Source organism: Harmonia axyridis, chromosome 2 (genome assembly GCF_914767665.1).
Source record: "Harmonia axyridis chromosome 2, icHarAxyr1.1, whole genome shotgun sequence".
Taxonomy (NCBI): domain Eukaryota; kingdom Metazoa; phylum Arthropoda; class Insecta; order Coleoptera; family Coccinellidae; genus Harmonia; species Harmonia axyridis.
Window position 1 is genome coordinate 53,149,195 of NC_059502.1, and position 14,630 is coordinate 53,163,824.

The 14,630-nt window shown below is 32.2% G+C and overlaps 2 protein-coding genes across 3 annotated transcripts; one reads left to right on the forward strand and one right to left on the reverse strand.

Annotated features, from left to right (window-relative positions):
* Positions 1-3,357: 3,357 nt before the first annotated feature.
* LOC123672311 (N-alpha-acetyltransferase 60) lies at positions 3,358-8,546 on the reverse strand. 2 transcript variants are annotated; one of them, XR_006746247.1, is made up of 6 exons: positions 8,068-8,546; positions 7,823-8,011; positions 6,222-6,539; positions 6,052-6,162; positions 5,492-5,680; positions 3,358-5,410 (listed from the first exon to the last, which is right to left on the reverse strand). XR_006746247.1 is itself a non-coding variant. In XM_045606386.1 (5 exons), exons 1-5 carry the CDS (start codon positions 8,082-8,084, stop codon positions 5,548-5,550), a joined length of 768 nt encoding a protein of 255 aa, XP_045462342.1. In that variant the 5' UTR covers positions 8,085-8,540; the 3' UTR covers positions 3,358-5,547. The 2 variants fall into 2 exon arrangements, 1 of the variants encoding a protein (XP_045462342.1); XM_045606386.1 differs by having other exon boundaries at positions 3,358-5,680; positions 8,068-8,540.
* Positions 8,547-10,822: 2,276 nt separating this feature from the next.
* LOC123672310 (uncharacterized protein C7orf26-like) lies at positions 10,823-14,154 on the forward strand. The gene is made up of 3 exons (XM_045606385.1): positions 10,823-11,035; positions 11,117-11,667; positions 13,246-14,154. The coding sequence occupies exons 1-3, from the start codon at positions 10,948-10,950 to the stop codon at positions 13,726-13,728; spliced, it is 1,122 nt and encodes a 373-aa protein (XP_045462341.1). The 5' UTR covers positions 10,823-10,947; the 3' UTR covers positions 13,729-14,154.
* Positions 14,155-14,630: the final 476 nt, after the last annotated feature.

Below are 14,630 nucleotides of genomic sequence, written 5' to 3' on the forward strand. Positions count from 1 at the left end.
AATTGTCTTTCAGAAATTACAATATATTTCTGAAAGTAAAGACAACCCAAGACCGTTGTCCTATTGATTTCCAGTCGCCGCCTGGAACTCCCAGGAGTGACTCCGAGCCGTTCCCCTCCTAGGGATGGGCATTATGGGCAAAAAAAACGATATATCGATATTTTCAATACCGATCTCAGAACATTAATAAGAGGAACGGAAATCGCCTTGTAACTGGTGCATTTGTTTGGATGCCAACATTCGTCACTCATTATTTGATTATTTTCGAAATTGTCAATTAATGCTCAAAAATAGTTCACAATGTGATTTATTCATAAAAATTCTTTCGTGTTTCAAAAGGGTCAATGTTTTTCTCAGTTTTATGATTTAGCTATTGTGAAGTTATGAAAGAAGGATTCCAGATAATGCATTCAACAATCAAATCAGGATTCTCCACGCCTATGCGCACACACAATCGGTTAGCTCGATTGTGATTGGCGATACTGAACTTCCATCTATCTTGTATTCGGGTTCGGGATCGAACACAAATGTTTACTTTCCGTTCCTTCTACCTGTATTCTAAGATAGCGATAGTATCAAATTCGATATTTTTTAATATTTCGCATTATGATTTCGACCACTTATATTTTACTCTAGTGCTATTAATCGAAAATTCTGATTCATGGTGACCAGATTCTGAAAATGACATATTTCTATTTTTATGGAATAATTATGGTCCAATATTCCTAAAAGCTCTATAAAGACACAATAAAATTGGAACATTATTCAAAAGCCAATTCAACAAATCGCCGCTTTCAAATACATTTCTTTACTTCAACCTTTTATTGCTGTAATTTCCAAGATCCTTTGTACCAGATTGGATTTTTATGATAATTTGAGTTTTCTCGAGGATTTTGGAAGAATAGTTTGAAATGTTTTTCTCGAAATCAGAAGCAGATACGATAAAACTACAAGAAACCAGAAAGTTTGTTATCAGGTTACAATTACCAAAAAAAAAAAAGTTCTGGAGGACAATAAAAGCGGACACTGTCCCAAGAAATTTATCACCCTTTAGATTTGCAATCGAAATTGGCATATCACGTGATGTAAACTCTGCATCTACTACATCAAATTTCAGTTGAATATCTTATATTTTACAGATGCTTGAGAAAAAAACTTGAAAAAAAATCAAATTTAACTCCCTGTATCTCGAAAACAAAGCGTTTGAGGGACCATATTTGAAGTACTTTTTCTTCTTGAAATTACCCAGGGAAACTATCATTTTCGTTCATAGAATAGAATTATTTGCTCTTAAACATCACGAATAAATCAAATTAACCTTCAATAGTTTACAAGGTGCGTCAAAGTTAAATAATTAAAAAAAAAAATTGATACAATAAATTTTCAATACATCACAATAAAAACAACAATAAAAAAACCACAATGGCAACTGGCTTACGGATTATAAGTGCACTAAAATATAAAATTTAAAATCTAAAAATTCTTTTATGGAATAGAATACATTTTTCGTTAAAAACATCTTCATTTTATGTTTGAAAGAAACTTTGCTTAGTTCCATCCAGCCTTGAGGAAGTTTGTTCAGCAACTTTATACCCAAAAAGTTGAACCTATTTTAGGTTCTCTTAATGCGGTGTTGTGGGAGTAGCGTCTTGATCGGACATAAGCCGTTTGCACGCTGGGCCTTGCATTTCCGCCCTCACAAGTTTGTGCTTTCCCCTCCAAAGTATACCTGCACACCTCCTCCTCTGGTAGGCCGTCGGTACTGGCGGGGGAGTGTTTGGTGACTCTGTTTGCCCGAGTTATGGCGTTATGGGTATCGCGTCGCGTCAAACTCCAGTGAGGCCCTGGATGATTTAATTTGGCGGATGCGCCGAAATACTTTTCAGTCCGAAACCTTTTTATAGACTCGTCTTTCTCAATTGACGTTTGTCCGTCGGGTTTTGTATTGTGAGCTTATTCTCCTTCGGGGCCACTGGGCAAAACTCCTTTTCTTGAGGAGAGGGGTCGATCATTGCCGACTTTCTGATCAACGGGGGGTGTCTTTTTACGCAGTATTCTGTCCTATTCTACTCGAGCCTCATTTTGGCGGCTGCGCCAATATACGTCCATAGATGAGTGTTCATCCTAAATCAGAGGTGTGGTGCAGACACGTCTTTCTCAGGTGGAGGTTGTCCATCGGGTTCCTTATACGCTCTATTAGTGTGACAGGAGAACCAAAAATGGCGGTGTGTGACGTCACACTAATAGAGCGTATTGAGAGCTAATTCTTATTTGGAACCACCCTATAAATCTCTTCATCTTGAGGAGTGGGGTCGTACTCTGATTAGGCGGTACCGATCAAGACGCGCGGAAAACAGGGCAGACCATCACCGTACTCACATATCAGACCTTAGATAAGTAGATCTGACTGAATTGCACTTAACCGTTTTGATCCTAGCTCATTTCGTCTACTCCCTGCATATATACAGTGTGGTCCAACGAAAACTTCGAAAACCTCGGACCCGTCAATTTCTGATTCGAGGAGGAACAATTTTTCCGCTCTTCGCATCCCCGTAACTGCAACCCTTAATGGGGGGTGAGTATAACCCCTTGATTTTTAATAGGAATGAGGGGATTTGCAGTCACACTATCATGGGCGTCGTTGAGAAGGGGCAAGGGTTGGATTAGGTCCAAGATGTCTAAAACACTGGTGTGCTCACTTATTCCTGAAAAACCCTAAAGAAAGGCGACTCTTGAAGGGACCAACCTTATTGGAGTTAAATGTTTGAGTATAGAATATAGATACACTCAAAGATTAGGGAGAGAAAGATTTAAATGGTATTGGTCCACTTGGATTTCCGCATCGTTTCCTATGGCACTCACGTCGTCTTATCGTGTTTTGAGGTTAAATCAACAAGATCAACGACTTTTGACAGAACAAATGAAAATTTAAAATGAAGCCGTTGATTGGTGAATCCTTTGTATAGTGGCACATGCCGAGCCTAGTCTCCAGAATTATCTTGAACAAAAGCCACATTTCAAACTTCTCAGTTAGGTCAAAGGTTCAAAATCAATTCCTTTTGATTTCTTAAACTATCTATCTAATAGTGATCAATGATTCAAAAGAAAGCAAGTCTTGAACAGGGTATAACTGTCCAATAAATTGATTTCTTAATCGCAATAACATAATCTAATCAATATATTTCACATCCTTTTTTTGAATTGTGAGAAGTACCATGTTTATCTAATTCATCTTGTTTCTGAAATTAATGATAGCAAAATAATAAAATTGGTTTTTCAGATGTGATAGTCAAGGTTTGCCTGAATGTATATTTCAAGGGATTGAAGGGTTTGTTTTGAAGATCATCATCAAGTATAAACGATTAAATAAATATATTTCAATCAAATCAAATAAAAACATTTGATGAATTGATACAATGTGTATTGATATACATTTATGTTTATAAAATATTGATAAAGCTGGCAATAATTCATAATGGTAATAATTATCACTGTCTATTAAAAAAAGTGATGTGTTCCCTGACAATGAACATAATAAAATTAGACGAATATCTATTCATTGGGATTATTCTAAATTTGAAATGGCATTATCACAAAAATTGCTATAAGTAGTAAAAATTATTTCTACCGATTTACTTTCTTGGAGAATAATCCCAATATTAAATAACGCTTTGGAAATAAAAGTAATCCGTTCTCACATACAATGTGACAATTTTTCTAACTGTATATCAAATTGAAATAAACAACTTCTGTCATGTACTTGTACTGGGAGAAAACTCTGTTTTAAGTAATATTCTATAATTATTGGTATTTTCACGATTTTCAAAACTGTCCATAACTATTTTTATTATATAATTTGAAATTGGGATGGAAACCTTACCAGCTGTTCATTCTAACAACTGTTCAAGATTTAAATCTTATCAACTACCAAATTATTCAAAATATATTGATATACTAACAAAATGCATTTATAAATAATATTGTAATAATATATATTGTTATGCAAATAATTATAACATAATGTATTTCGTGGAATATAAATATAGCTCTTGATTCACTGATTTAAATTGATAGAAGTAGCGATTAGATAAGAAGTGATAAAGAAAAAATTGTAATTTTAATAGTGGTCAAAATTATTTGGGAATATAATATCACTGGAAATAGATTTCACTGACGAATTTAAAAATTGGATAAAAAAATATCAATGACCGATACATGTTCCCAAAATGAAATTAGGTAAATGCAAGTGAAATTCACCTTCGATGGAAAAATGTATGACAGGCAGTTCAAAATTACACTATGTCTACATCTGTGAGAAACTCGTCCCAGAAATAGGCATGAAAATAGAAATTGTGGGTTGACTAATATGTAATAATGCTTGGCATCTGTGAGGAATTCAGTCCAGAAATATACACGAAAGAGGCATAGGGTAATGTGGTTTACTGGTAGTATAATAATGCCAGACATCTGCGAGAAATTCAACCCAGAAATAGACATGAAAATAGACAAAAAAAAGCATAGTGTAAAAGGGGTTTTTACTGATGTCTCGAAATCCTTGTGTGGACAATATTTTCGTTTCAACATAAGCGTCAGCGAGTAGGCATTCAGCTTAGCCTAAAAAATTACACAAAGATTTATATTCAAATAATGCCATGTTCAAAACAAATGCGTGAGAGTATAACGAATTATTTAATTAGGTTCTATTGGGTATAACTGAAAATATGCCTGAAGGTTAATGACTCGAAACTTTAGATTCAATAACTTAATTGTTATGGACAAAGTTTGGAATCGTTACATTCATACATTTGGTGCAACATCTAATAACACTTACTGCTAGTGATTAAATTTAAAGAATTAATATCTACCAGCATATCAGACACTAATATCGCCGTTTACAGACTGGTAAACATAAATATATGAGTGCTGATCAAGCTACTGATAGATAATAAGTAGGTACAATATTAACTTAAAATATGTATGTAGTTCAGGTCAATCTGTAGATTTCCTTCAAAATGAAGAATTTTTTAGTTTATATGAAGCATGTATTTGAAAATAGACTATAACACTATTAAATTTTTACATTTCGAAGTTTTGATATAGGTTGTTTGTAGGATAATTCAATTGTTTTTTACTGGTGATGTTAATGAGATTTTAGAACATGCTTCAACTATAGGTCCTATTTGTGACTGTACTTTCCATGACATAAGTTTGAAATGACTAGTAAAATTATATTTAAAAAAAAATTATTCTCTATATAAACTCGCTCCTCTAACAAATTTTATCGTAGAAGATAAGCAAGTATTTTAGGCTCCTTTGTGTAACCGTAATAAACATATGATAATGTGTTATCGAAGAAATGATTTTCTTTGAGAACAATCATCACAAATCGCTATGTGCTCTCGAAAAGTACCTTTTGAAAGAATAATGAAATCAACTGTGATATATTGAATTCAGTATAGTAAAATATTAAATGTTCTATGTACAAACTTACAACAAATGTCATTTATTATTCTTCAAGATAAGAAATGGTTTTCTGTAGTTATGAGGCTAGTTCACAGTTTGATGTTCCTCAGTCTGGCATTTGTTTTCTCGCCACACCAACTCAATTGCCTTGTTCATGAGCCAAGGGAAAAATCCACCACCACTCACTAATTTGCCACACAAGAATTTAATATAATCGGTAAGCTTTGTTAAGGAAAACATCTGCAGAAAAAGCTATTTTGAGAGTCGAAGGTTGTTGCTGTTTCATTAATTCAAATGAAAGACACATGGTTTTGCAAAATTGAAAACATTTCTAAATATAATGATAATGAGAATGATTGATGTAATTTTCGTATCACTGAAAGGTTGATTTATTAGTTTGAACTTATGGAGTAAAATAGGAAGTTATTTTCCACAAAATTCCATTGTTCCAAATCAATATAATGGAATTTGTGTATATTCAATTTTATTCTTAGATCGAAAACATTCAAATATTTGTTTGAAAATGAATCAAATAGAGAAAAAAAAGGCCCTATAAAAGAAAAATAATGATACTAATGAAAAGGATATTAAATTGTCCAGGGACCATGACCACCATTAATGTAAAGTACATACATAAAACCATCTTTACACCGTCCTTCTATACAATAATAATATGGCAAAAAACTGTGAAGTTTGAATCTAAAATTCACTTTTATTAAAAAATATTCTCAACAATTTATTATCATTACTCTACTCACCTTCTTTTTTCATAGAACATTATAGCGGCTGAATTAGTGGTCAGTACATGAAGGAACACTGCTTTTACTCTTCTTCTTTCATTGGAAATCAGGTAACTAAGTAATGAATCTAATAATAAAGTTGCAATACCGTTTCTTCTATACTCTTTCAATACTCCCAGAGAAAGTATGTAAGCCATGTCAGAATTTCCAGTTAAACATTTCGCTAATATTCCACTATCTTCTCCATTTAATATAAAATATTCATATGGCTTAATTTCAGCTACAATTAATCCTATGATGGTTTGGTTGTAAACAGCAGCCAGTGAATAGTACCTGCTGCAAAATTGATCTAGATAGTTGACCCATTAAATTGTTATTATTGATGGCAATGACAACAAATGATGATTGAAATAAAATTTATTGTATGATGGCTCAACATAATTGTATATACCTTCCAGTGTATGAGTTAAAATCTTTATAAATGAAAATTCATACTTTTATGTATACACGTTAGAAATTAGAAATAAATGTAAAAGAATGCCGAACGAGCCACAATGATTTCTCTTCCACAAATAATGAAAGTCCAATTAGAAAGAAGAGGAGAGTACATTCCCCCTCTCTCTATGCAAATCAGATTTAGAACGAATCATTTAGAACACGCTTATGTATACCCCCTACCCTCAAAACGATGTAGAAAAGGAATTGTCCAAATGATTGCATCATAGTATCTTTATTTATTTATGGAATTTAATAGTCCCAATGCAACACAAATGGCTTACACAAGTCAAAGTATACAGTTTATCCGACAGATAAAACACATAATGTATGAAAAAAATAATAAATATATCAAAATAATAAAATGACAAATATGTCACATACAGAGCATAAACAATTTAAAAATAAATAGTTGAATTATGCAACATCTTGAAATCATAAACTTCATCTAATGAATAAAAAGCATTATTCAACCTTGCTTTGAACTCAACTCAAATTAGTTTAATACAACAGAATATTTTCGAAAGAATAAAAAAAAAAGGTTATCCTTTTTCCACCGTCCAAGCGAAAAATCATATAGTATAATTTGACACTTCTAAGGGTGTATTTTGGGTTGCCTGACAGAAAAAAGTGAATGATTGAATTGATATGAAAATGATTCGATTTCGAGAAACCTGGACAATGTGTTAGATATTTTATTCTCACAATTTACAGAAATAACAGGCTTGGTGAATGCAATATGGAATATTATTGAAATATATTGCGCCACATAATTACAATATGTTTTTAAAATTATCAAACGGAATGACTAGTTTGATGACGGGAAGAAAAATAAAAGATTTAAAGAAAGTACATTCTCAACATATGAAGGTAGATTAAATCTCTATAAATATCACTTAGTTATGTTTTCACTGATCATTTGGTATAAACATGAATCAATTACACTCGTGTAATGTTGGAATGCTTCTATTGAGAAATTTTAAATCAGATTTGATTGATAGTATATTTCAATCTAGTGGAATAGCCCCAGTAAGATATAGTTTGAATAATATCATTTAAAGGAAGTATCAATAGAAGGACATTTGTTATAACAATTATAAAGAATAAGGATTTGATGCTCATACCTGGTACTAGATGATGTGATTGCTTCATACCAATAAAAAGGATATTCAATAGGAAACCAATCACGGCATAGTGACCTCACTTCATTTAAATCATTAGGACACAGGAAACGGAGTTGTATATTGTCTAAAGAATAAAATGGTTTTTTCTCATTGATCATGATCGATTTACCATTTGTTTCATACCTAAAACTATAAATAAACCATAAATTCTGAAATTTCTTGAATAGCTAAATGAATTTAATTACCTTCTTTTTCCTGCCATTCACTGAATTTTTTGATATTGTTTTGACATGGGTGTTTTAGTTACATGATTCAACAGCTGATGTTTTTCAAAATAATGAAATCTTTCAAAACATAAAAATATTATTAATCCAGAAAAAGTTTCAAATTACTCTTTGTTTTTAAAACAAATATGAATTTTCATTGTACTCATACATATTCAATTTGAAGCATGAATATTAATTTAAAAGTTAAATTAAGGAGAATTGAAAATTTGTACAATTATACACAGAAAAAAGTTTTAGCAAATGTCAAATAACACAGAGATATTTGGTGCTTCTTCTATCTTTTTTAATGTGCCGGGCTGGACACCATCAACATATGAAACATCAGAGATTTTTGGATTTTTTTTTTTTTTGGGTTCGCCGATTGGACATTTACCCAGGTTCAAGTTGATTAGTCGAATTCATTTACCAGACAAGCACAACATCCATGACCTAGCCGGGATTCGAACCTGGTACCTCCCAGTCGACCATACTACCGAGGTAGTCTAGAGATTTTTGGAATAGAATAATAATAATAATAGAATAGAATAATTGTTTCCACCACGGAATGCCAAATATCGATCTTCGACCACAAAGGTTATTCTTCAATTCAGATTAGTTGTCTTCACAAATTTGGCACCACTAATTATTAAAGTTGATAATCAAAGATAATAAGTGGGATCCCTGCCCTGGCGAATTTTGCCGGGGCTTACGTCATTTTGCCATTAATTACGCAGCTACGTCTTAATATATTCTATATAAACCTAATATCAATGATATTAGATCTATGATTTTTTTTTTTTACTTTTATATGTGCTAGGCTACATTGGCCATCTACACAACGATCATTTCATTATCTATAAGACTCTATCAAAATCATTAACCACCACCAGACATGCACAACAACCATGACCTAGCCGGGATTCGAACCCGGTACCCTCGACACCACAGTCAACCTCCCAGTCGACCATACTACCGATAGGTCTATGATATTCTACCACTGGTCTGTGATTCTACTTTCTTTGACATTGACAGCTTTGCCTTATCTGTGAACATAGACCTAATATTATTATATTAGGTCTATGTCTGTGAATAAAGATGTATATAAACACCATAGACCTAATATCCATGGACCGAGTGTCACGTGATTTTTCAGAAGCTCGTAGAGGAGAAAGACCTAGAGAGAGAAGAATATATGATTTCTCTTGATTCGAACAGAGATGCTACTGAGGGCAATCTGTGAAGAACCTAAAAGCAATAAAATAGGTGATTTATTACTCTGAGATGGTCAAATGTCAAAATCATCTGATTGAAAGATATAAAGACATGATATTTATTTATATGTTTTATGAACTGAATAGAATGAAATTTACATACTTTTTTATATTTATCATTTCGATTTGCCTAATTCAATGATGGAATAAAATATGGCATATATTTGGATGAACTTCTACCATGTGAATCAGGAAAATTGAGAAATTTTAGACCATACTTCTTTCTGACATTGTGGGGACAGAACAGGATTTAATGTAACAATGAGTTGGACTCGTTAATATCTCAAGGAAATATAATATACATATAAATAATTGCGTATAGGAATCAGCAATACTCTTATTGGCTATAGGTGAAGATAAGTAATATTCGATTCAATCATCTTTTGAATTGGTAATATTTCTTTTACTTCAGGTAGAAAAATTCTCAATATTTTTCATGAGACTAAATAGAAGCAAATTCGGAATAATATTTTCATTTCGAAAAGGATTGTGCTACAGAAAATTTTCATTAGATAAAAGAGAACATTCATTCATCCATGATTATCGAAATTCAAATTTGGAATAACGATTTAACGTTCAACCACAGATTACTAGTCTGTGGTTCAACTCTTCGAGTTGAAAGAGATGTATATTGTTCTCTTTCTCTAGGGCAATAAATCAAGAGAGTTGACAGACTGCCCTCCGATGTTCCATCTTATTCGTTCTCCCGACTTCTCTCTCTAACGCGACGTCCATGGATATTAGGTCTATGATAAACAGCCCTATGATTGTAGAACTTCCCCAAATGTTTCTTGTATGGAAAATATCAATGATTCTAACAATAACCATCTACGTGATCCAGAATTATCATATCAAATTCAAATGAATTGCCTACTAATTGATCGCTATTTATAATCTTTTTTTTTTCATATCCACAACCTCCAAATGAGCTGAAAATGAAGTAACAAAGAGGACCTGTGATAATTAAAGTGAATTACGAAATGAGCACTGTAACGCAGGAAGATAGAATAAACCAACTGAAGATTTTTATCTTTCATGTATGTGTAGAAATTTGAATATTGCTTCAGAAATGTATCAATTCAGTTGTTCATCAGATATAATTTCATAAAGTAGGTATAAATAGGTATTTTTTTTCAGTCAGGTATAGTGTAAATCTCCCAATATAATGTATATCATGTATTGATTTTTATAAATAATTATTATTTTAAGCAAATATGTAAATTTCCTTTGATAAATAAAACTTTTCGATGATATTTTTCTGTTTTAATTCGAAATTATAACAACATAACCTAAAATAAATACTAATAATATTCCAACAATTTCAATGAATTGTCATACCTTCATATTCAAATTTTCCCGCCATATTACACTACATGATGGCGGACAAAATATCGGCCATATTGTTGCCTTGATTTAACACGGCGTTAGCACTTCTTATATATTTAGTATTCTGTGATAAACACTAAACAGGATTTCATACACAAAATTTAGTCGTTTCAAACCTAGAGTATTTTCTTAACTAATAACTTTATGAAGGAGATAGTTGTGAAAATTATTAATCGTTTGCAAAGATTTCCAATGCTTCAAAATGTCTGTAACTCCAGATATAATACTGAAACAATCCTTACGAAAATTGGAATTTCCACTATGTGCAAAAGAAGCTCTTGTAAGGATTGGTTAGTTGAAAATTGTTGTAAAAACATTTTGGAATTCTATCAGTCATAGATTTGGTAATACATTTATCTTCATATTTGCAGGCGAATTAGTGTGTGCAAGAGTAACCAATATAAAACACATGGATTTTTGTCTGGCTCTTATGTCTGAATTTTTATTTTATGAAATTGACAGAAGAGGAAATAAGCGGACTACTCCTCTAACACCAACGTCAGAACTTCAACTGATTATGGTTCTTTTCAATTACTTCACAAGTTTGGAAGACGAATCTACGAGAAATACTGTTTTCTTATCTCTCTTTACAGGAACTACTGCTAATCAACGCATAGGTGTATTGGGAAAGCTTGTATCTATTGCAGCAGGAGTTCAATGTGCTAGTATTTTGATTTCTGCTACTGCTTGGATGCAACAATTGGGAAACAATTCCGAGATAAGTTGTAAATTAGCTGATGTGATAGTTTTCGACTACTTTGTTTTAATACCATCTGGAAACTCAAAATTGAGTGCTTTACCTGAAATTGCTCCTCAATTTGTTGCAAACTTTTTAACTGCATCAGCTGAGAATTATTTCATTGAAAAAGATGAAAATATGGTATTTCCACCGTACAAATTTTTAGAAACTGTAACAGATTATGTGAGTATCATAAATCAGTTGCTCTTACAATACTAGAGTAGAAGTTGCATTATAAACACAAACCTACTTGACTTTTCATTTATATTACTTCAGAAATGTTTGTGGAAATTAAGATGTTTAAAACACTGGTGTGCCCACTTACTCTTGAAAGACCTTAAGATTAAAGTGGCGACTAGTCTTTATGGATTTTAATGGAATGGTCCCTTTTGACTTGATTTCCGCATTGTTTCTTATGGCGCTCACGTCATCTTTCTGTCAATGTCCTTTTGAGTTTAAATCAAAAGTCAATCAACTTCTAACAGAACAAATGAGAATTTTAAAATGATGCTGCTCAATTTTTTTGAATAGCACCATCTTAAGGAAGAAAAAAAAGAAAGGGGGCCTATACTGAACCAAGTTGCCAAAATGATCTAAACAAAATCTAATCAGTCAACACATCCTTATTTTAGACATCTTAGTGGAAATGTAATCTTTTGACAGTTTATGTTATGAAAAGTGTAAGAGCCAAAAATGACGTAAAAGACAATTTCTATTCTATTTTATACACTTATAAATCATGCAATAAGTGACATGCTACCATGTTTGAATTCCAAAATTGCAATTGAGCCAATCTACGGGCTTGCAAACGTTAACCGTATAATATTTCACACAAAAAAAAATTGTGCAGTTAGAAGCGAAGTTCTTTACGCCATTTTATCATATCTAAACGTGATCCATTATGTAGAAACTCCACAAAGTGTTGTTAGACAAAAGATGAGGTTTATCCACCCCTAGGTCTATCTTGGCAGATTTTTATTTAGATCTGTTTCTGCAGACTTAAGTATTCTGTGTTGATGAAGTTTCACAAAGGATTTTTGAACGATATTTTATAGAGTTCAGAATATACTTGAATATCTCTTTTTCCATACAAATATAACACGTAATTCAATAACTCATAGGCCTGGCGCACAGATGGCACCGCCAGTGCCATACCAATTTTTTTTTCGTTAGTACCAATCTTTAAAACATGTCAGGTCTGGATCGAGATAATGAAAAGAAAAGTGACGCTATATTTGTTGTTGTTTGAAAAGTGAATAAAGACGAGTTTTATGTATTGATGAAACTCTGAAATCCTGAAAAGGTATTGAAAAGTTAGAGGAGTGTTGTAGTCACTTTTGAAGGTGACTATGCTGAAAATAGGGTCGATTTTTTAAGGAAAAACGTGTTTTTATTGGTTAGGCCCGGGACGTATTGAGTGAAATGTGAACCAGAGCTTTTTTCGAAGTGGGCCGTGAGTTGTGGAAACAACAAATGTCGTTTTTGAGCGCTTGTTTTCAGAACTGGACTAGGTTCACATCTAGATGCTGTGCATTATGTAAATAGTTTTGTACAACTTGCCTCATGCTGCTTGAATCTCAATATTCTCATGCATACCAGAATATATTGAAGGGAGAGGAAGTTATCTGGAAGTGGTATATTTTCACTTACGTGACAATTTCCAACAGTTCATTTATAACACAAGCCAAAAAGGATATATTAATTCATAGTATACAAATTACAATGTTTTTCATCTCACATAATTCATATTTGATTTTTCAGATTTCAAACAATAATTCTTTGTGCATAGCAGCCCAACAAAATCCACCAATATTACCTTCTGGAGCTATAGCAATGGAATCGAACACTCCAATTGCGGGTCTTCTAAAATGGTGCGTTCTAGCACCTTTATATAACCAGACCTCATTGCTTTATGGGGAACTTCATCTTGCATTATTAGAAAGTATTTTACAAATACCTGTCACAAATCCTCCTAAAGCTATTTCAGCTCAAAGTCTTTGTAATATAATTCAATCAATTATGTCATATGTATCAAATTTGAAAAAGAAGAACAAAAATTTGAATGAAATAATTGATCATAAGCCTTTACAAAAATCCCTAAATAGGTTAGCTCAAGCTGTTCAAGTTGCATTTTCTGTAAAATGTGTATATGGTAAAGTAGATGAATTAGTAAGTCAACTGCTAATATTGCCTTATAATAAATTGATGAAAATTGTAATAAATGCCCATAAACAGATGAAGTGATGAATTTTTCTGATGTGTGTTATTGTCATTGTTATATCAGTTTATATTATATTTATTACTTGATTAAGGGTTTCTGAATACCCTATGTGCAAATTGCTGTAGAACTTTGTGAGTTACTTTTTTTTCAAGAATATAGTATACAGTTTTAATATATCTCCATCTTTAGTTTAATTTTGTGTTACACTGAAATTTTTTTGTATTTAGTAATTGGCAAATTGCCATGCTGCTGTAATTTAAAGAACTCAAAGTTTTACAGTTCTATAAGAATATTATTTACAAATTAAAGACAAGACAGTTTAATTATCTTTTTTTTTGTTCTAAATTTGTTGAAAATTATTCGAATAAATATTCATTGATTTTAAACTTATTTGAATGTAATTATGTTGAAATTTGTATTAATTTTGTCAATATATTTTTCCTAAACAATGAATTGTAATTAATGATAATATTAGAAATCCAAATCTTTATTTCCGAATTAGAAAAGTAGAACGAGGTTGGAATTTTAAATATGGAACCGTCAATAAATGTTCTCAAAACTATACTTTCTGTGAATTTTCACACTACAACCATGGGCTAGTTTGAAAAGTCAGCGCTGTTGGTTTTGTTAGACCTGATCAAAAGAAAAAACGGGGAAAACCTGTCATTTACTTCAAAGTGAGGAACGAAATACAAGGTCTTTATAAATGATTCCAATCATCCATATAGGATCCCATCCCGTACCAAGGTACAGTTCATTCAGGAATTATTGACATCCCGGGTGGCTTTGGAAAATCGAAATTAAGTTGGTACTGGCTCATTCAGTAACATTTCGAATTGCAGATTTCGGGTTGGCATTGGAAATGTCATTGACAGGAGGTTAGATTTCAGTTTGTTTGTGTTAATGGTTTTGATCGAAGAAATTT

Excerpts from the sequence above, each read along its gene's own strand:
- LOC123672311 (XM_045606386.1), bottom strand. Across the intron at positions 6,163-6,221 it reads ATGTTCTATGAAAAAAGAAG|ATTCAAACTTCACAGTTTTT; the intron begins GTGAGTAGAGTA and ends AGTGAATTTTAG. Across the intron at positions 5,681-6,051 it reads CATGGTCCCTGGACAATTTA|CGATTATATTAAATTCTTGT; the intron begins ATATCCTTTTCA and ends AACAAAGCTTAC.
- LOC123672310 (XM_045606385.1), top strand. The coding sequence starts at position 10,948 with ATGTCTGTAACTCCAGATATAATACTGAAACAATCCTTACGAAAATTG. Across the intron at positions 11,036-11,116 it reads AGAAGCTCTTGTAAGGATTG|GCGAATTAGTGTGTGCAAGA; the intron begins GTTAGTTGAAAA and ends TCATATTTGCAG. Across the intron at positions 11,668-13,245 it reads TAGAAACTGTAACAGATTAT|ATTTCAAACAATAATTCTTT; the intron begins GTGAGTATCATA and ends TTGATTTTTCAG.